The following is a 22,452-nucleotide window of genomic DNA, read 5'->3' on the forward strand; positions in this document are numbered from 1 at the left end:
TCCTAAGAAATATCTTGAGATGTGCACAGGGTGCTGTGGGATGTCAGAGGGCAACATAGACCAACCTTGAGTTAGGGAAGGCTTCTTAGAAAAGGCAAGGCTTCAGTTGTGTCTCTTCTGTTTCTTTGTTTAATGGGATTTGCTCATTAAGAGATAATCACAGTTGACATTTTGCTGAATACCCTTTCAGGGGTGTGTGTGTGTGTGTGTGTGTGTGTGTGTGTGTGTGTGTGTGTGTAATGTATGTCTTATTATCATTATTTAGGTTGAGTAAAACAAACTAGTTATTCAACTTTAGCAACAGACACACACAAAATTCAAACACCAGCTTCCAACATGTCTCTACATTTTATTTTAGGAAAACACAAATCCGGTCCCAAAACATCTTCAGAAAGCAGGATAAGTCAAGGAACATAGAGAGTGGGTCTGGGTAACAAATCCTGGAATACTGACATTTTCCAGGGGTGGAGCTGATGCAGGATTATTTTCTTCCAGGAAAAGCAAGGTGAACTCAAGCTGTGAAGCCCAGATGGTCATTAGATTTATTTCCTGTCTAAGAGGGCTGCATCTCTCAAGGGCTGAGTTATGATGACTTCTAGGTATTGATCAGATGAGAGCACCAACCCTGTATTCAGCGGAGAGTTAGGGAATGAGAAGCAGAGGGGAGATGGTGGTGGTGATCGTCTTTATGTAGTTTTCAAAGTCACTTCCGAAAAATAGGATGAGGTAATAGTTGAATATGCCAGCAAGGGACATGAGAAACAGGAACAGTATGATACGCTTCCCAAATATGTAGCCAGGTGTGCTGGAAAAGAAGAGAGAAACCTGTAGAAGCTGCACAAATGACACCCATTCTCTCTCTCTCTCTCTCTCTCTCTCTCTCTCTCTCTCACTCACACACACACACACACACACACACACACACACACACACACACATTATCACTTTGAAATACATGGGGTTTAAATTATAGTTCCTTTCACTCAAGAATGCTCCATTTACTTCATATGAAGGATGGAGGTCTCTTAGCTATTATTACTCATTGAACATATTTCAAAACCCAGCTAAAGAGCCCAGTCTTCAGACCCCTCATCGATAAGGCTCAGCATACAGCTGCTCTGTGTGCTCCTGGTTTCCTCTGAACTCTAGTCCTTGACAGCGTGAAAGTAGCAAGTTCTGCTGGTCATTGGGCATTCTGACTGGGGGTTAGGAATCCCATTGACTCATCCAGACCCTCTCTACCCTGCTCCTCTCCATGAGTGCCTATAAGAGCGTTGGGACAGCTGTGTATAATGCAAGCCTTTAAGGGCCTCCAGGAGAGAAGTGATGGTTTAAATGAGCTAACAAGGCTGGTGAAATCTAAAAGGTGCTTTGGCATCTGAGACTTCAATCTGCCTGGGAATAACTCATGTTCTCTCTAATGAGAGCTGGGCCCCCAGCAGTGAAAGACAGGTGTTTTAAGTGAATGGAGGGAGACAGGCTTTTTATACTAGTACATTCATACTCTTCTATCAAAAGCTGTAATCATGAGCTGCTGAAGCATATCATCGGCTGGGGTCAAGAGCCTTTCCCCAGGGATATGTGACCACCTAATTGTTCACAGCAGCCCCCCTGGCTTCCTCCCTCTATCTGCAGAATTTTGTAATCTCTGTGGCTTGGTCTATCTGTGTGGCATTAGCAAAGTCCAGCCAAATGGCTCATTATGGCTGTTGGGATGGACCCTGGTGAGGGAGCCTTTGACAACCAGGACTCCTCAACAAGAACAGCTAGCCCAGCTGAGCATGTGAGTTAATACCGCTGAGTCTGACTCTTGATATAATCAGAGAGCAAAATTTGGTGTCCACAAGTTTGTTAGAAATTTTATCTTTTTGAAAGGGATGCCAAAGGTTCACAATGTAACCCATAATTTCCCATGTCAAGAGTTTGAAAACCACTCAATAATTGAGTATCAACCTTCTACTACTCAAAGTGTGATCCTTTGACCAACAGCATGGAGCTAGTTAGAAATTCATAATCCCAGGCCCCTCCCGGGTCTACAGATCAGAATCTGCATTTTGACAAGCTTTCTCAGTGACTCCCGGGCACATTCACATTTGAGAAGTGCTGCTGAGGCACCCTGCTCCTTGGCCAGCTGAGCTCTTCTCTCCTTGACTTTTTGGTTCACAGTCATGCTCATGAAATGAGAAGTTCTATCTCTGTACTGGGGAGGGGGTCCCAAAAGAGAGGGTTGTGGGATAAATTGTATCCCACTCAAATTCATAAATTGAAGTACTAAGTCCCATATTTCAGAATACTGCTGTATTTGGAAATAGGGTCTTTAAAGACTCAATCTGACAGAGGGATGACCATGTGTGAAGACACAGGGAGAAGATGACCATCTGCACAAAAAGGAAAGAGGCCTCAGAAGGAGGCAATGTCCAGAACTGTGAGATGCTAAGTTTCTGTTGTTTGAACCACCTAGTCTGTGGCACTTTGTTATGGTGGCCCTAGCAGATGAATATCGAGTTACCTGCTAATGCTGGTAAGGAAGAGAAAATAATGTCAAGGAGTCTATTTATAAGACAGAGAACAGAGAGTGCAGAAGCATTAAATTGTGAAAAGTCAAATATTGTGGTAGCTCTGATTTACCACATGAATGAGGCCACCATATGCTCATTATAAAAAAAAAAAGGAATTTGTGAAGCTGTTCAGAGCACACACAAGATAAATCTGTGGTGAGGAATAAAATGATGATGTCTCCTAATGGAATAGTGCTCTTCTTAAATTTGGGCAGGAGTTTTGCAAAGGTCTCAAGGCATACCTCCCCCAAAGGAGATATTTCGTCTTCTCGGGCAGTGCAGAGAACTTAGCACACACGCCTACCGTGTGCAGGGCCAACATGGATGGACTTAGAGGGTATTATGCTAAGTGAATAAGTCAGACAGAGAAAGACAAATACCAGATGATTTCACTTATATGGGGAATCTATGAAAACAAGATAAATGAACAATCAAAACAGAAATAGACTCATATATACAGAGAACAAACTGTTTGTCAGATGGGAGGAGGATTGGGGAGTAAAAAAAAGGTGAAGGGATTAAAAAGTACAAATTAGCTGTTACAAAATAATCTTGGGGATGTAAAGTACAGCATAGGGAATATAGCCAAAAATATTGTAAGAACTATGTATGGTGCCAGGTGGGTACTAGACTTATTGGGGGATCATTTTTAAGTTATATAAATGTCTAACCATTATGCTGAGCAAAATTAATGTAACATTAAATGCCAACCATAATTGAAATTGTCTTTAAATAATAAAAATTAAGGTTGGGATTATATAGTTCTCTCTAAATAGGGTGGGGAAGGTCAGAATGAAATAATTAAGCATCTATAGAAACCAGGAGTTTTATACCTGTGATTTCATTTAACTCTCAGAACCACTCCATGAGGTATGATTAGCTTATTTTCCAGATGGGGAAAATGAGAACAGACAAGTTGAACAATTTGCCTAAGGTCACACAGCCAGGAAGAGGCAGAGTGGGAATTCAAACCTATCTGTGTGAGGCCAGAGTCTTCCTCTTTCTGCCACATTGACTTCCTGAGGACTCCTTCAGATTCTGGAGACTAGGATTTGATTATTAGTTTTGCAATAAATGTGCCCACACACACACATAGCATAAAATCTACAGGAAAACATAAAAGAGGCATTGTACCAAACAATTCCCATTTCGAATGTACCTAAAACAGAGAGGTGAACCCAGGCATTTGGAGACACAAGTTCCAGCCCCAGCTCTCTGCAGTGTGGCCTTGGGCAACTTGCCACCCATCTCCTACCTCACACAAAAATTACACCAAATATGGGTAGAAAAAGAAAATTTTATGGTCCCTCTGGCTTTAAAATTTTGTTCTTTTCAATAAAGAAATATAACTTTAAACCTAGTAACTTCTAAAGGGAAAAAAATGGTAATATCAATGAGAGCAGGATACTGTCTCCTTCATTCACCCACTCATCTCCAATAAGTCAGGACTTCCATAAATGTGTGTCACATGAATGAATCATTCTCAGAAAAAAAGCATGAGCAGCCTTCTGTGGCTCCCAAACTCCATGTGTATAAGAATCACCTGCAGATTCCTGAGCCTCCACCCCAGAGAGTCTGGTTCCATATGTCTGGGAGGGCCCCATGACTGTACTTTGAATAAGCATCCTAGGAGAGTCTGGTGCAGTTGGTTGGTGGGTTTCACTCTGCAAACTCCAGCCTTGATATCCATGTGCTCACCCAGGAATTCCAAAAGAAGCAAGCTCATTCTCCAACTCTGATGAACTAACCCATGGCCCCATAATTGGGAGGTGGTGCAGACTCTAAAATGGTGAGTGATCAGAGTGGCTCAGCTGGTTGAGCCTCATCCTGTGTACCAAAGGGTAGCTGGTTCAGTTCCTGGTCAGGGCACATATCTGAGCTGAGGGTTTGATTCCCCTAGTATGGCACATACAGAAGGTAACCAATTGATGTTTCTCTCTCTCTCTCTCTCTCTCTCTCTCTCTCTCTCTCTCTCTCTCTCTCTTTCTAAGTATGTCCTTGGGTGAGGACTAACAAATAATAATAAAATAAATAAAATATTGACACTAAAAGGGAAATTGACTGGAGGGATCAGTTCTTTTGAAAATTGTGCCCATTAGTATGTTGGTAGTTTAATATTTCTGAATTTGCCCCATGCCCCTGATCCCCAGGGTCTCCTTGGGGGAACAGTTCTAAAGTACCCAGCTCAGAGCAGATGATCATTAACTATTTACTAAATGAATGCTGAATGAGGAGTGAGCAAACAATGAGAAGGTGGAGCTGAGTAACCTGAGCTTACTGGCCTTGAGAGTCACTAATCTTTGCCCACCAACCACTGAGCTGAGAGCCTGAAATTGCAGAAGAGTTTAGTGGGAACTGCAACAGGGGACAAGGCTCTCTGGGACAGAAAGAGAGAGCAACTTAGTGCCAGCTGGTGAAGGTAGGTGATAAAAGTCAGATATTCTTGTAATATAATGCCAACTGCCATTGAGTTTGGGCCCAGATAGTAGTTTAGAATGAACAGTGAAAAAACTAAGAATCATCCTTAACTGCTGTTTGGTTAAGGATGCTACAGACAACCCAGTCAGGATAGGGAGAAAGGGCTTGGAGAATAGGATGTAGGACTGAGAATAAGAAACATAAACTTTAAGGGGACTAAACGCAGGAGCTACAAAATTCTTGGAAGAAGAAGCTTTGCCCTATCCGGTTTGGCTCAGTGGAAGAGTGCCCGCCCATGGACTGAAGAGTCCTGGGTTCAATTCAATCAAGGGCATGTACCTTGGTTGCAGGCTCAATCCCAGGCCCTGATTGGGGCATGTGCAGGAGGCAACCAATTGATATGTCTCTCTCACATCAATGTTTCTCTCTCTGTCTCTCCCCCTCCCTTCCACTCTCTCTAAAAAAGTAAATACCAATGGAAAGATATCCTCAGGTGAGGACTGAAAAAGGAGAAGAAGGAGGAGGAGCAGAAGGAGAAAGAGGAGAAGGAGGGAAAGGAGGAGGAGGAGGAGAGGAAGAAGAAGAAGAAGAAGAAGAAGAAGAAGAAGAAGAAGAAGAAGAAGAAGAAGAAGAAGAAGAAGAAGAAGAAGCAGCAGCAGCAGAAGCTTTGATGAATGCGATACACCAAGGAATGTCTTCCCTACCCACTGGAACTTCTGAAGGGGACAGGGCCGAAGTAACTTCTGGAGGGAAGAAAAGATGATCTAGAGCCCAAGGGAGAAATTTCTGGGGAAGGATCTCACTGAGCAGGACCTTCCTCCATGGGTAAGGCCAAGAACTAAAGCAGACCCTAAAAGCATTAGAGCATTAAGGTGTCTTGCAGAGACTAAGTGTGACATAGACCAGATACAGAGGCAGATGAACAAAAGAGGGAGGTCCCTGATGTACGAGGCCTTTAGCAAGTAGTTTCTAGAAGGCAGAATTTAACATCCCTTTTGGACCTAGCCACAGACTGCTCAGGCTTGCATCTACTTCATTTTGGTCTAGATTAGGACTGAACATCTCATCTGTATACAGTGTATCATTTCTGTCAAAGACTGTGTGTTAAGAAGCAGTATAAGGACACATTTGATCTCTGTAGGGAAAAACACTGTGACTGATAAGTAATGTCTACAAGCACAGATCATGGGGAAAGGGGCTGGTGGAATCTTCTTATAACCAAGTAATGGAAGAGACCAGGGAGGGATTTAAACTTCTGGTCAGGATGGCAGGGTAGGTAAATGCAGTACTCACCCCCTCCCACAACCACATCAAAATTACAACTAAACTACAAAGCAACCATCATTAGGAACCACCTGAAATCTGACTGAATGGGAGTCCTACAACTAGGGAATTAAAAAAGAAGCCATAGGGAGACTGGTAGGAGGGGCAGAATCATGGAACAAGCTGGCCCCACACCCTTGTGCGGTGAATAAAAATTGGGAGGGTCCTGGCTGGTGTGGTTCAGTAGTTTGAAAGTCAGCCCATGCACTGAAGGGTCATGGGTTCAATTTCCAGTCAAGGGCACATACCTAGGTTGCAGGTTCGATCCCAGTCTGGCCAGGGTGTGGGGAGGAGGCAACAAATAGATCTATCTCTATCTCTATCTTTCTCTATCTCTCTTTTCCTCCCTCCCTTCCACTTTCTCTAAAAATCAATGGAAAAATATTCTCTGGTGAGGATTAACACAAAAAAAATTTTAAATGGGACAGATAATCAACATCATTAAAATGTCCACACTACCTAAAGCAATATACAGATTCAATGCAATCCCCATTAAAATACCAATGACATATTTCAAAGACCTAGAACAAACTCTCCAAAAATTCATCTGGAATAAAAAAAGACACCGAATAGCCATAGCAATCCTGAGAAAGAAGACCAAAGTTGAAACTAGATCATTAACTTACACCATACACAAAAACAAACTCAAAATGGCTAAAGGACTTATATGTAAGATGGGAAACCATAAAAATCCTACAAGACTCCATAGGCAGCAAAATTGCAGACATATGTCATAGCAATATCTTTACCAATAAAGCTCTTAGGGCAATGGAAACTACATCAAAATAAAAAGCTTCTGCACAGCAAAAGAAACCATCGACAAAACAACAAGAAAGCCCACTGCATGGGAGAACATATTTGCCAATGCTATTTCAGATAAGGGTTTAAATCTCCAAAATTTACAGAGAACTCATACAACTTAAGAAAAGAAAGATAAACAATCCAATAAAAAAAATAGGCTAAGGACCTAAATAGACACTTTTTGAAAGAGGACATACAGAAGGCCGAGAGACATATGAAAACATGCTCAAAATCACTAATCATCCAAAAGATGCAACTCAAAACAACAATGAGGTACCACCTCACACCTGTCAGAATGGCTATCATCAACAAATCAACAAATGACAAGTGCTGGCGAGGATGTGGAGAAAAAGGAACCCTCATACACTGCTAGTGGGAATGCAGACTGGAGCAGCCACTGTTGAAGACAGTATGGAGTTTCCTCAAAAAATTATAAATGGAACTCCCATTTAACCCAGAAATCCCACTTCTAGGACTATGTCCCAAGAAACTAGAAACACCAATAAGAAAGGATATATGCACCCCTATGTTCATAGCAGCACAATTTACCATAGCTAAGATTTGGAAACAGCCTAAGTTCCCATCAGCAGATGAGTGGAATAGAAAACTGTGATACATCTACACAATGGAATACTACGCTGCTATAAGAAAGAAGGAACGTTTATCATTTGCAACAGCATGGATGGAACTGGAGAGCATTATGCTAAGTGAAATAAGCCAGCCTGAGAAAGATAAATATCACATTATCTCACTCACATGTGGAATATAATAATCAACATAAACTGATGAACAAAAATAGATCCAGAGACAAATGGCGGGGGGGGGGGGGGGAAGGGGTGGGTGTGAATTAGAGATCAACCAAAGGACTTGTATGCATACATATTAGCATAACCAATGGACACAGACACTGGGGCGGTGGGGCTTGTCCTCAGGGTAGGGAGTGGCTGGGGGGTAGGGGGCAGTGTCAATCGGGGAAAAAGGAGATATATGTAAAACTTTAAACGATAAAAATATTTTTAAAAAATGGGACAGATACCTTGGCTACATAGGTCCCACCTGAGGGACAAGAGGGTCACAACCCTACATCAGGCCACCCAGCCTGGGGTTTAAGTTCTAGGAAGAGAAGTCCCCGTAATTTCTGGCTGTAAAAACCAGCAGGAATTGAGGCTGAGGAAGACAGAGGGCTGCTGGAGTCCCAGGCAGTTCTTCTTAAAGGGCCCAGGCACAGACTTACTTGGACTCACTCTCTCTAAGCTCCAGTGCTAGGGCAGCAGAAAGGCACCAGAGACATATGGGGGGAAATTAAATTGTCCAGCATCAGGGTGAGAGCTGGGGAACAGGTTTCTTCCAGACAGAAGTGCTGGCAGAGACAACTGTTCCTTTGATGAACCTCCCCCCATAAAGCCAGAAGGCAGGTGCTATATCTGAGACTCCATCAACTTGGCTCAAACTATTTTCCCTGCCCTGGTAATTCCCCAAGGCCCCGCCCCACCCAACTTTTGGGCCCACCAAGCTGATTCCAGTGGCTTTTCCATATGAATGGCCTGTCTTGCCTTGTGCTTCAGACTTCCCTAAAATATATCAAACAAGCAGCATCTGGCCTCAGTGTGCCCCATACCTCTCACTAAGTGGCCCAGGCCTAACACTAGCAGCAGCCACCTTGGTTCACAGCTTGGCCTCTTCTGGACAGCACCAAGCTTAGCACAAGAAGCAGCCATCTGCAGATCGCTTTGTAGCTCATGCCAGGTAGACGCAGGCAGAACAGAGACAGCAACTGACCTTGGCCTGCACCTCCTGGCAGGCCTCAGAGCTAGTCTACCCAGGACAGCTTCAGACTACATCAAAGCACCACCACTCAATCACCTCCACAAGGAACACACTAAAGGGGAAGACTCAGCAGGCACCAGACCCCTGCTGAAGTAAGTTATGCTCTGTGGGGTGGGCCCCTGCACAACTGATCCTCCACAGTTATCAGAGATCTGTAGTCAATAGTTGCAGCCAGTCCTTGTGGCTGATCTGCCTGGAGGTAAATCCCTCCCATTAATGTGCTTACTATAAAAGGAGGATATACACAGCCCATACAGGGCTGCACCTCAAGGATCCAGCTTGGGTGATCAGGATGCTATGGCACTGACCCTACAGAACACATACTATATTAGGCCACTTACCAAACCTGAGAGATGTAGCAGCCCTACCTAATAGATAGAATCAAACATAGGGAGGTTGCCAAAATGAGGAGACAAAGCAGCATGTCACAAATGAAAGAAGAGAATAAAACTCCAGAAGAAGAACTAAACAAAAGGGACACAAGCAACCTACCAGATATAGAGTTCAAAACACTGATTATTGCCCTGGCCAGTTTGACTAAGTGGTTAGAGCATTGGCCTGCAGACTGAAGGGTAGTGCATTTTATTCCAGTCAAGGACATATACCTCAGTTGCAGGCTCTATCCCCATCCTCAGTCAGGTTGTATGTGGGAGGAACTAGTCAATGTGTCCCTCTCACATAAATGTTTCTCTCTCTGTGTCTCTGCACCCGCCCCCTGCCTCCTTCCATTCTCTCTAAAAAAAAAAAAAAAATAAAAAATAAATCAATGGAAAAACTATCATCTGGTGAGGATTAACAAAAAAATAAAATTAAAATAAAAACAACACTGGTTATTAGGATGCTCAATAAACTTAGTAAGAACTTCCACCACATAAAAAAGAACCAGTCAGAAATGAAGGATAGACTAACTGAAATGAAGAATAATTTACAGGGAATCAATAGTAGAATAGATGAAGTCAAGAATATAATCAGTGATTTGGAATATAAGGAAGAAAACAAAACACACACACACACACACAAAATCAGAACATCAAAAAGAAAAAATGAATCAAAAAAATTAGGATAGTGTAAGGAGCCTCTGGGTCAACTTCAAGCATACCAACATTCATATCATGGGGGTGCCAGAAAGCGAAGAGAGAGAGCAAGAAATTGAAAACCTATTAGAAAAAATAATTATGGAAAACTTCCCTAAGTTGGTGAAGGAAATAGACACACAAGTCCAGGAAGTACAGAGAGTCCCAAACAAGATGAACCCACACCAAGACACATCAGAATTAAAATACCAAGGGTTAAAGACAAAGAGAGAATTTTCAAAGCAGCAAGAGAAAAGCAGTTACCTACAAGGGAGCTCCCATAAGACTATCAGATGATTTCTCAACAGAAACATTTCAGGCCAGAAGGGATTGGCAAGAAATATTCAAATTGATGAAAAGCAAGAACCTACAACCAAGATTATTCTACCCAGCAAAGCTATCATTTAGAATCAGAAGACATTTAAAGAGCTTCCCAGACAAGTAAAAGCTAATGGAGTTCATCACCACCAAACCAGTATTACATGAATGTTAAAGGATCTTCTTTAATAATAAGGAGAAAAAAAAGATAAAAATATGAACAATAAAACAGTAATAAATATATATTTATCAACAATTGAATCTTAAAAAAGCAAAATAAGCAGAACCAGACTCATAGACACAGAGAACATTTTGACAGTTGCCAGATTGGAGGGGGTTTGGGGGGATGAGTAAAAAAGGCGAAGGGATTAAAAAATACAAATTGGTAATTATAGAATAATCATGGGGATGTAAAGTACAGCATGAGAATATAGTCAATAGTAATCGAATTACTATGTATGATGTCAGATGATGCAAGATTTATCAGGATGATCACTTAGTAAGTTATATAATGTCTAATCACTGGGGTGTACACCTGAAACTAATATAATAATGTATGTCAACTGTAATTGAAAAAAATTTATAAATGATTTAAAAAGAAGAGGTTAAGCCATTTACATTTCAATGAGGTCTGGAGAAATCAAATACTTTTCAGATTTTAAGTCCATATTCTATTGTTTATTTTTGCTGCCTCTATCCATTTCCTAGTAGTGATTATCTTTAAAATAAGAAGTGCCTATAGTAAATGGACTACTTTTGTCATGAGCCACAGATTGTCTTAGAATTAAAGCAACTTTAAGATCTCAGGCAAGTGGTGACTGATAAAGAGAAAAATTGTGACCTAGCCAAATGCCTGTGTCTTAGGGGAGAAAGACAGGGCCACATGGGAAGCCAAGCCCTCTTATTTTATTGATAGACACCCCCACAACTCCTGACAACAGGTAATCTCCTAGGGAATGCAGAGTAAAGGTTTTCCCAGGTAAAAGAGAATAAAGAACATTATTCAGGACAATGTTGATAAGAATAAGAGAGATAATGGAAATGTGATTTTAGAGGATGAATAGGAAGGCCACTAGAGAGGAATGAAGGAGACATGAGCACCAGGAAAGAATTGTAAGTAAAAGCCATTATTCTCTGGCTGCTCACTACCAAGCTACCAAGTCACTTAGCTTTGCAGCTCCCAGTTCCCCAGAAGTAATGCTTTCACCTGCTGCCCTCCTGGGATGTCAGCGCCTTTGTCACTGTGAAGGATGCTATCTAAACGGGGAACCCATTAGCCACTAGAGAAGTGTGCTATTGTAAAAGGCCAGGAGGGGTGTGAAAGTAGACAAGAAAGAAAACTGAAGGGGAAGCCTGGGCTCAACCTCCCAGAACAAATTCCTGGCTCTCAGAGCCCCTCTGCTACATTAGGAATCCTGTTCTCTTAGGTGTACTGCCACTGGGATGTTTCTTCTATAAGTACCATCATTTATTTTACTAGAATCGGATTTCCCAATCCAGGTGGAGTGGAAGTGTCATTGCTAATTTGGCACCATCTGTAAGCCATGCAACATTGACTCCATTTTCAGTCCCCATCCTCTGCCTCTGATTGTACCTTATGTTCTCAACATTCCTTCTGTTGGCCTCTGGAAAATCTGTTATTCAAAAGAACTTATCACATGGTGCAAGCTTTAGTTCTCATTTCTCTAGGCAAACAATGAAATGTTTCACTCACCAGAGGCTGGGAAAACTAGACATAGGATGTCATTCAAGCCCCAGACTGTGAAGGGTGGGAATAGAGGGTGTGGGGTTGCAAGGAATGTGCAGCACATGGCATTAAGGCACCCTTTGTGAACCCAACACCATGGGCAGGAATTGGTCAGTGTTCAAGGCCCCCAGCTGTATTTTCAGAGCCTCAAGTGGTACCCCAGGCCTTCGAATGCTACACAGAATACGGTTGTGAATTACCACTCTTCCTGCTCAAGAAGCATGACTGCTCCGTGGTTCTTAAACACTGCCAGCGCCTACCTCTGAGTTCTTTCTCCTAGGTAGCCGACGAAGTACTTTTGCCTCACGAACAGGTACATCAGCCCAGCAAAGGCGGCAGGAACTAAGTGGAAAAAGAAAAACACCTTAGTTTCACATATGCCAAACAGGCTGTTAACACAACGTTAATACAGTTTAATACAGTCATTGTGGCCTGGCCGGCACAGCTCAGTGGTTGAGCATGGACCAATTTCTTGTCAGGGCACAAGCCCCGGTTGCGGGCTCGATCCCCAGTTGGAGGCATGCAGGAGGCAGCCGATCAGTGATTCTCTCTCATCATTGATGTTTCTATCTCTCTCTCCCTCTCCCTTCCTCTCTGAAATCAATAAAAATATTTTTTAAAAATAATCATTGTGCAATTACTGCCTGTCACAAAATCTAGCAGAGGCCTCAAGTTCTGACAATCTGGGCTGATGTAAACTTCAGCAAACAGCCTAGGGCTGGAAAAAATCTGAACATTTTAATAATAGTGATGTTACAGGTGGCCAATCTATACTAATAATAGCCTAGGTGGTCGTCACGCCCTCACGCATCACGCCCTAACATCATCACAAGATGGCCGTCACAAGATAGCTGTCACAAGATGGCCATCACAAGATGACCACATGCACAGAGGAGGCGGGGCCTGGCGGAGGAGGCAGGTCGTGGCAGGGGAGGACAGTTGTGGGCGATCAGGCCAGCAGGGGAAGGCAGTTGGGGGCGATTAGGCCAGCAGGGAAGGGCAGTTAGGGGCAATCAGGCCAGCAGGGGAGCAGTTAGGGGGCGATCAGGCTGGCAGGCAGAAGAAGGTAGGAGAATTAAGAAGTACAAATTGATAGTCACAAAATAAGAAGGTTAGGGGCAATCAGGCAGGCAGGCAGGTGAGCGGTTAGGAGCCAGCGGTCCCAGATTGTGAGAGGGATGTCCGACTGCCAGTTTAAGTGGGATCGGGCTTAAACTGGCAGTCAGACAGCCCCCGAGGGGTCCCAGATTGGAGGGGGTGCAAGGCCAGGCTGAGGGATACATCCCCCCCCATGAATGAATTGTGTGCACTGGGCCTCTAGTAGACGTATAAAAAGATGCCCAGCATCACTAATCATCAGAGAACTGCAAATTAAAACCACAATGAGATAGCACCTCACACCTGTCAGAATGGCTACCATTAATAAATCAACAAGCAATATGTTGATGAGGATGTGGAGAAAAGGGAACCCTCATGCACTGCTGGTGGGAAGGCAGCCTGGAGTAGCCACTGTGGAAAAAAGTATGGAGGCTCCTCACAAAACTAAAAATAGAACTTCCATAGGACCCAACAATCCCACTTTGGGGTATATATCCAAAAGTAATCCAAAACACTAATTTGAAAAGATATATGCACCCCTATGTTCATTGCAGCATTGTTTACAATAGCCAAGATATGGAATCAACCTAAGTGTCCAAAAATAGAAGAATGGATAAAAAAGAGGTAGTGCATATATACAATGGAATGTTACTCAGCCACTAAAAAAGAATGAAATCTTACTATTTGTGACAACATGGATGAACCTAGATGGTATTAAACTAAGTGAAATAAATCAGTCAGAGAAAGACAAATACCATATTAATTCACTTATATGTGGAATCTAAAGAACAAAATTAATGCATAAACCAAATTGAAACAGACTCATAGACACAAAGAACAGACTAATGGCTCTCAGATGGGAGAGAAGGTAGGAGAATTAAGAAGTACAAATTGATAGTCACAAAATAATCACAGAGATGTAAAGTACAGCATAAGGAATGTAGTTAATAATATTGTAGTAACTATGAATGGTACCAAGTGGGTACTAGACTTATCAGAGGGACCACTTTGTAAAATATATAAATGTCTAATCACTATGTTGTACACCTGAAACTAATATAATATTGAATGTCAACTGTAATTAAAAATTAAAAATATTAATAGTGATGTAACTTTATATTGGCATTGTGGTATTGTTTGCAAAGTATTTTCATAACCATCATCTAATTTGAACCCTTTCCACATGACCAGTATCATCTTTTCCATTTCCAGATGTGGGGAACTTGGGCTTGAGCAGCCAGGTGTTAGATGTATCTGTGGAAGGAAGGGGCAGACCCCTAGCCCAGCTCTGAGCCTAGTTTTCTGAAAAGTATAACCTTCTCCTCTGGGCTTCTAGGCAGCACAATGCTCAAACTTCTCTGACCAATTGCTACCATTCATAAAAGGTCTCTGGAGAAAGAGATTCCATTTGCATTCCAGACTGTGAGGAGCAACCATAAGCAGAACCCAAATAATCCTGCAGTCCAGAGCTTGGAGCAGAGTCAGAAAGCACAGCCCCACTAGGACTGCCATGAGCTGGAGCTAATACTTAATTTGGTCTACATCTGGACAAAAGGCCGATTACAGCTTCCCACCTATCAGGAATAATTCAGAGTCAAATAAAGGGAAGCATAAGTATGAAAGCACTTGGAAAACCTTCTAGCATTATTCAAATGCCAGATGAATGTGCTGACTGAGCACTTTTCATTTGCCAGTAGTGCCAAGGCTCTTTGGATACAGGTCTTCTATCCTCTCAGCCACCTGGTAAGGAGCACGTTGCTGTCACTATTTGACATTTAAGGAAATTCAGGTTCCAGGAAGTCAGTTTGCCCAGATTCACCTGCCAGACCAAAAGACTCCTGAGGACAGCCATATTTTACCAGCCCTCATCTCTGTGCCTGGCCTCATGCCTGGCGCATATTGGCTTTCTATATTTTTCAACTGAATGAATAAAAGTCATATAGGTTGGCCAAGGGAGAGGTGGAATTTGAAAACAGGTCTGAGTTCAAAGCATTATTACCATCACTAGCACCATCAATAGTAACATTTACTGGGCTTCTATTTTTTTTTTAATTTCTTTATTGATTAAGGTGTCACATATTTGTCCTCATCCCCCCATTCCCATCCCACCCCCCTCCCCACGCATGTCCCAACCCCCTGTTGAACTTAACCATTGGATAGGCTCATATGCATGCACACAAGTCCTTTGGTTGAACTCTCCCCCTCCCCCCACCCTCCCCTATCCTCCTCTGAGGCCCGATAGTCCGATCGATGCCTCCTTGTTTCTGGTTCTATTCTTGTTCCTCAGTCTATGTTGTTCATCATTTCCCCTAGATGAGCGAGATCATATGTCACTAGATATATACTTATAAGAACTGAATGTGAGACGAGCAATAATAGTTATGTTGACAGACAAATGAATCAGTCTGTAGTGAGTTTCTTTCTGGACCAACAGTTCTTTTGAGACCCAATTTCAATGTCCACCAGTTCCTTATGTGTACATGTCAGCACTGACACCTCAGCTCTGGATGGTGGACAAATGGTGGTAACGGAGGTCCGACTCACTCTGGTTTGGTCTCGGCCGGACCCAGGGGCACGGCTTCACCCGGACTAAGGGGCACGTGGCCTCACCCAGACCCAAGGGGCGCGTGGCCTCACCCGGGCCCGGGACCCAGCCTCACCCGGATGGATCCAGGGGCACACGGCCTCACCCGGACCCAGGATCCGGCTTCACCCGTACCCAGGGGCGCAAGGCCTCACCCGGACCCAGGGGCACATGGCCTCACCCGGGCCCAGGGACCCAGCCTCATCCGGGTCCAGTGGCGTGTGGTCTCACCCGGACCCAAGGGCGCGTGGCCTCACCCGGGCCCAGGGACCCAGCCACACCCGGGTTCAGGGGCGCGTGGCCTCTCCCAGACCCAGGGGCGCGTGGCCTCACCCGGATCCAGGGACGCATGGCCTCACCCGGACCCAGGGGCACGTGGCCTCTCCCAGACCCAGGGGCACGTGGCCTCACCCGGGCCTAGGTGCGCGAGGCCTCACCCAGATCCAGGGTCACATGGTCTCACCCGGACCCGGGGGCGCGTGGCCTCTCCCAGACCCAGGGGCACGTGGCCTCACCCGGACCTAGGTGAGCGAGGTCTCACCTGGATCCAGGGACACATGGCCTCTCCCGGACCCAGGGGCACGTGGCCTCACCCGGACCTAGGTGCGCGAGGCCTCACCTGGATCCAGGGACACATGGTCTCACCCGGACCCGGGGGCGCTTGGCCTCTCCCAGACCCAGGGGCGCGTGGCCTCACCCGGACCTAGGTGCGTGAGGCCTCACCCAGTGGGCTTCTATTTTTAAGCTGAACTATATGAAAGTACCATTTTCATGAGTCACAGTCAACTAGCTGCAGTTTTATATGGTTTAATCTGATATGCCAAGCACTGTGTCAGGGGCTGAATGCATATTATTTCATACAATCATCCTGGGAGTCCAGTCATTCCTGTTTTACACATGAGGAAACTGAGGCTTAGGAAAGCTGAGTAACAGCCCGGGGTCACAACAGCAGTGGAATCATCCCAGTGTGTCAGTCCCCAAGACCCATGTTCTCCCCACAACTCTGCCTTGCCTCCAAAAATCTATTGTTACATGACAGATAAGGAATCCAAAGCACAAAAGGAACTGCTTATGAAGTTCATCCTATTCTCTGAAAGTCACAAAATTATCACAATTCACAATTTGTTCTAGGCAAAGTCTTTCCTGGTTTGTTCCATCAGGATGGCTCTGAGCTAACTTACCAGCCCATCTTTTTTACCAGGAACTGCATTGAACTATAATAGGAGTCAGGGTGGGAAATGGCCACACTTGTTGCCCTCATGCCGGATATGGTGTATGCCTCTGTGCACCTGGGCTTCCTAGAACAGCAAGAGAAGCACAGTGGGTGCAAATCTGGGCTCTACAATTCTCAAGTCTGAGCTAGCCACTTGTCCCTTTGGGGCTTGGGCTCCTTTTCTATAAAGTAAAAAGTTTGTGCTCTAATGATCCCCAAGGTTCCTTTCAGCTAAGAAAGTCTACCACCTACTATTTTGATATAACTGTTATCGAACAGGGTTTACTGACACTTTTGGCCCCTGACAATGCCAACACATGTTCGACAGGGAATGCATAGTCCCAGGCTCTGAAACACCTGTAGACTCCCTTTGTATTTGTCTAACTGGAACAACTCTATATTCATCTACATCAAGTATCATCAAAAACATAAAAGGAATCATAACTCCTACTATGAGCATATTTTGACCTGGTTTTCAAGTCTTGCTGGACAGATTTCTTATTTAACTCAGGATAGAAAGTGGAAAATAAATAGTGAGCTTAGTGACAGCCTCATGGAGCACAGAAAAAGGCCACAAGGTGTCCCTGAAATGGTTTCTCTGCCATCCCTCACCTCTCTTCTCTAGCACTGCTCTTATTCTTTTCCTTCATGGTACCTCCCACTCTTCTTTTTATCAGTCACTGTGTATCCAAGCACAGGGCTTGTCACAGAGTAGGTGTTCTATGTATGTGTATTACATAAATGAATAAAGTAAAGGGCTGCTTGTGAGAAATCCAGGATATAGCCAAAAAACCTGGGCTCTCAATGTGGTTCGTTAGTCACCAGCTCAGTAATCTTGAGCAAATGACCTTATCTCTCTGAACCAAAGTGTCCTCAAGGATGATGGGGGAATGATATCCACTCTACCTGCTTTATGAAGCAGTAGGAGGTGATGAGGGTTAAATAGCTCATCAGAGAACACAAGTGACCTCTTCTGATACCCCCTGCTTGGCTGACCAAGTCATGCCACCCTTCCCCCCGACACAGTGCCAGTGTCCAAAGGGGACCAAAAAATATTACTCTGGTTTCCATTTAATTTTAAATCCATTCTGGGAGTCAACTTGCTGAAGTCAAGGCTGTGGGCTCCTGATAACTGGGAAAGGCTGGAGACCTGGAATCCATCCCAAGACTCTGCAGACAGGGCCCGGGGGAGGACTGCCAGCCTGGAAGCTTATTAGCAGGAGAGCCAAGTGACAGCAGCCCCAGAATAGATCTCTCTGGCACTCCATTTAGAATGCCCTTGTATCTGAGCTAACACTGCTTACGGATTCTGAGTCACATTTAGCCTTAAACCACCCTTGTCAGTGCAGGCACTCTCAACAGCAGGGAGCCAGCATTAGCAATGCATTATCCACCAATACACTGGCACAGAGCACGCGAAACCCGGCTTCCGCACCTCTCCAGGGTTTCACAGATCAGAGCTGGAGGTCAGACAAACTCCTTTCAACAAAGAGCCTGAACTGGAGCCTCCTCCGGCACATTTCAGACAGAGAACACAGAGAGAAGCTGGTTACCTTGGCTGCACAGTAGCCCCGCACTCCAGAGCACGACAAGGAAAGTGGGGTACGCATCGACACAGTTTTGGCTGTAGAATAAATAAATAAATGTAAAGAAGAAAAATCAGAAAACATGTTATCACAGTGTTCTCTGAAATCACAAATTAATACGCACCATCACATCTGGGGCAAAAGCCCCACTCATAATTCCACATACATCTACACATGAAGGCTGGCACCAGCTGCCACATCAGAAATGGACAGCGGTGTAAAGCGACATGTGTTCAGAACCCATTCACGCTCTTCCTCAGTGAAGCCCATTGGAGATTCAGTTTCTTGATGGACTCGCTATGGCATATTTCCTGCACCTGGCTTTGCCAAAGTGCTTCTGAAATCAACAAGAGAGCAAAGCAGTGGTGGCCACTAGGGTGGGGTGGCTGGGAGAAGAGCCCAGCTAAGAAGACCTTTATGGCAGACACACAGTCAGCTCAGACCCAAGGCCAGGCTGAGGAAGGAAAGGCAACATCACACATTAAAGAAACCAGGGTAGGTTAAGAAAAGCTCATGTTCAGAAAGTTATCTTGCTGATTGTGTGATTTCTGTGTGCAGGGCTCAGTCCTTGCTCCCATGGAGGGGCTCTCGCTCTACCCCAAGTACCATACTGATGTTTTACACCTTTGTCTCCTTAAAGCTTACCACGAACCTGTGAGTACACATGGTGACTGCGTGAATTTTCGATGGCTGTAACAAGTAGCCACAAGCTTACTGCCTTAAAACAAGACAAATCTATTATCTGGAAGTCACAAGTCCAAAATGGGTCTCATTGGGCTAAAATCCAGGTGTCTGCATTCCTTCCAGAGGATCTAGGGCAGATCCATTTCCTTGCCTTTTTCAGCTTCTAGATATGACTTGTATTCCTTGTTGGTGGCCCCTTCCAACAGCAAAGTCAGCAATGGCTGATCAAGTCTTTGTTACACTGAATTTCTCTGACACCAACTCTTTTGCCTCCTTCCTACCCAGATAATCCTGAACAATCTCTTTATCTTAAAGTCAAGTGGTTACTCACCTTGGCTTCCCCTTGCTGTGTAATATAACATATTCATTGGTGCCTGGGGTGATCCTTGAGGGGCCATGATTCTGCCTACAACTACTCTCACATTTCAGGTGAGAAACAGAGGTTGGGAGAAATTGAATAAGTTGCCCAGGGTCACCCAGTTATGGAGTGGCAAAGCCAGGATTCACACACTGGTCAGTCTGACTCTAAACCAGGTCTGTTACCTCTTTGACTATAAGAGATTAAATTACCAGTGTCCTCTTGAGGAGTTTACAGTCTGCATCAGGAAAGACGATACCTATGTCCACAGGAAAATAACCCAACAGTACCAGGAAACACAGAAGAGGAGGGGCACCACGATAGAGGGGCATGGAACTAGGATTGAGTCCCTGACCTGATATTGACCAGCTGTTGGTCACTGGCACAGCAATCTCTTTAAACTTAATCTCCTTGCCTGTAAAACTAAGAGACTGATAATGAATAACTCTAAGATCCATTTAAGCTCAAAGAGTTAGTGGTCTAATTGGTGGTTCTCAAAGTGTTGTCCTAGACCAGTGATGGGCAACCTTTTGAGCTTGGTGTGTCAAACTTCGCCAAAAAACTGAGCATAACTCTGGTAGTGTGTCACTTTGAGGAAAAAACATTATTTCGCAAATGTTTCATCCTCAGGAGCAGCAAATGTTTCATCCTCGGCATGCGGCCACCTCAGCGGCCGCGTGTCATCAGAAATGGCTACGCGTGTCAGTGCTGTCACGCGTGTCATAGGTTCGCCATCACTGTCCTAGACCAACAGAATCCCCTGGGGAACTCATTAGATATGCAGATGTTAATGCCCACTTCAGACCTCTAGAATCAAAAACTCTGGGGCTGGTCCAGCAGTCTTTATTTTAACAAGACCTCCAAGTGATACTGATGTATGTTCAAGTTTGCGTTCCATTGTTCTTATGTAATTCAAACTGTGCAGGTAAAAGCCAAGAGGCAATTTTCAAAATATATTTGGCCTTTGATCCAAATTCCTTCCTTGGATTACTTCATCTGGATCCCTCTTGATCCTGTTCTCATGATTTTCCTCCTCAATCGCCTATGAACACCTGTTCAAACTAATAGGGCCTTGGGCCTCAGGGGGACCAGAGGGAACTTTGGAATTACCAGCCCCAGGGCCGATCCCTTCAGAGAACCCGGAGAGACTGGCAGTGTTCCCAGCCATAGGGGCCTTGCCATCCCTCTGATGATTAAAACAGCCTTTACTGGAGGAGGCAATGAATGCAAAGCTAAGAAACCAGAGTGTCCTATGCTGGAATATAAATACAGGAGAGAGCAGAGCCTACTGACCTCATTGTCACTTACCTAGTGGACAGGGTAGGAGCCCCTTACAAATACCACCTGGGATGAAGTACGTGGTTAATAAATAGGTCCCAGAATGGTAGCTGCAGCAATTATGCATGAACATGACCTCTATTCTTATATGTTATGAGAGAACAAAACTGCAGCCTGATGACTGAGAATGTAACCCACTTCCTAGTACAAGGAAATAAGAGTGAACATCCCTTTTTATTTAGTTGAATAAGGTCTTGTATCTGATGGGATCTAATATCTGATGCTCCTACAGTTTTAAAGTTTATTAATACCAAAGATCGTCCTTGCTTCCTCCTCAGTCTCATGCTTCTGCTTTGGTTGGTTAATTGGTTGGTTGATTGATTTTAAAGAACTGATTTTGTCTGGGTGATGCAACATTCCTATAAATTCTGCATTGATCAAAGAATTTGCTCATTAGACAGAATGTCTAGTGATTTGACATTGGATCAGCCATTCAGTCATTCTTGCCTATTGTCTCAAGTCACCATGGTCCCTAATAAAATGTCTGCAGAGTAAAATGAAACTCTCTCAGCTGTAAGAGAATGGATTCCTCCTATGGATTTTCAGAATATGCCCCAATCCTGTCTCTCACTCTAACCAAGCAAGTACCTTTTCCCCATCCAGGATCTCTGACGTATCTCCACCAGAACGAAGCTCCATACACACATGCCTCTTCTTAACAGAGGGCTGCTGGTGGGATGAATTCAAGTAGCTTTGGTCAGTGACATAGTGCCTCATGGGCATTCTTGTGGTTTTCAAAGTCCCAAAGCCTGGGTCCATTGTAGGAATGCCACTTAGCAACTGTGTGAAAGTGAGTGCATCTCCTAGCCTCCCAAAACCTCAATTTTCTCATCTATTGATGGTGAATGGACACATCAGTAATTCCCTTTCTGGATTGTTGTGGGAATAGCATGAGATAAAGCAGTGTCTTGCTCATCAGTAGCATTCAAGAAACAGTGGCTATTCTTGCTCCAGTGTCTTCCTTCTTAGAATCCCTTATTAAATTTATCTTTCCTACTGACAAATATTTATCATTCCAAAATATCTTTTGTGGAGACTTTTGAGCCATTTTTTCCTGCAAGACAAAACCGACAAACCCATTTTTGCTCTCATTGCCCTGAGGTCTAACTACGAGCTACTCGGCAGATCTGGCAACAGCTCACTGGGCTACATCCAGTTTGCTGTGCCACACAATCAGTTTGTTGTGCCAACATTTTGATGGAGAAAAGAACTCATTGTTACTTTCTCTTTCACTTTTCTTCACCTTTCAGAATGAGATATGGAAGCATTCAGTGTTTTGTTAGTTAGTATTGGTTAATTTAAAATAAGTACATAAGAGTAGTTGTATCAGTACTAATTAATAAACTCAATGTACATCTATCACCTTCAAACAATTGTAAGGGAGTCTAGAGTGGATTCTGAGAGGTGCAGGGAAGAAGGAACATGAGGGTGGCATTTCCCAAAACACATTTTGTAAAACCCCTCCCCTTCTTGGAGAACCAAAAATCACAGTGTCCCTTAGCACAGTGAAGGCTCTCAAAAAGTTT

The 22,452-nt window shown here is 44.0% G+C and overlaps 1 protein-coding gene across 1 annotated transcript in view; it reads right to left on the reverse strand.

Annotated features, from left to right (window-relative positions):
• Window positions 1-335: 335 nt before the first annotated feature.
• The window catches only part of ALOX5AP (arachidonate 5-lipoxygenase activating protein), a 35,563-nt gene continuing 13,446 nt past the window's right edge, over window positions 336-22,452 (reverse strand). Inside the window, exons 3-5 of the mRNA XM_008159459.3 lie at window positions 18,514-18,584; window positions 12,326-12,407; window positions 336-805 (exon numbers count right to left, since the gene is read on the reverse strand). Coding sequence (XP_008157681.1) covers window positions 643-805; window positions 12,326-12,407; window positions 18,514-18,584 — 316 coding nt within the window. The 3' untranslated portion in view covers window positions 336-642. The remainder of the gene's footprint in view (window positions 806-12,325; window positions 12,408-18,513; window positions 18,585-22,452) is intronic.

The sequence above is a fragment of the Eptesicus fuscus genome, chromosome 7, assembly GCF_027574615.1.
Source record: "Eptesicus fuscus isolate TK198812 chromosome 7, DD_ASM_mEF_20220401, whole genome shotgun sequence".
Lineage (NCBI taxonomy): Eukaryota > Metazoa > Chordata > Mammalia > Chiroptera > Vespertilionidae > Eptesicus > Eptesicus fuscus.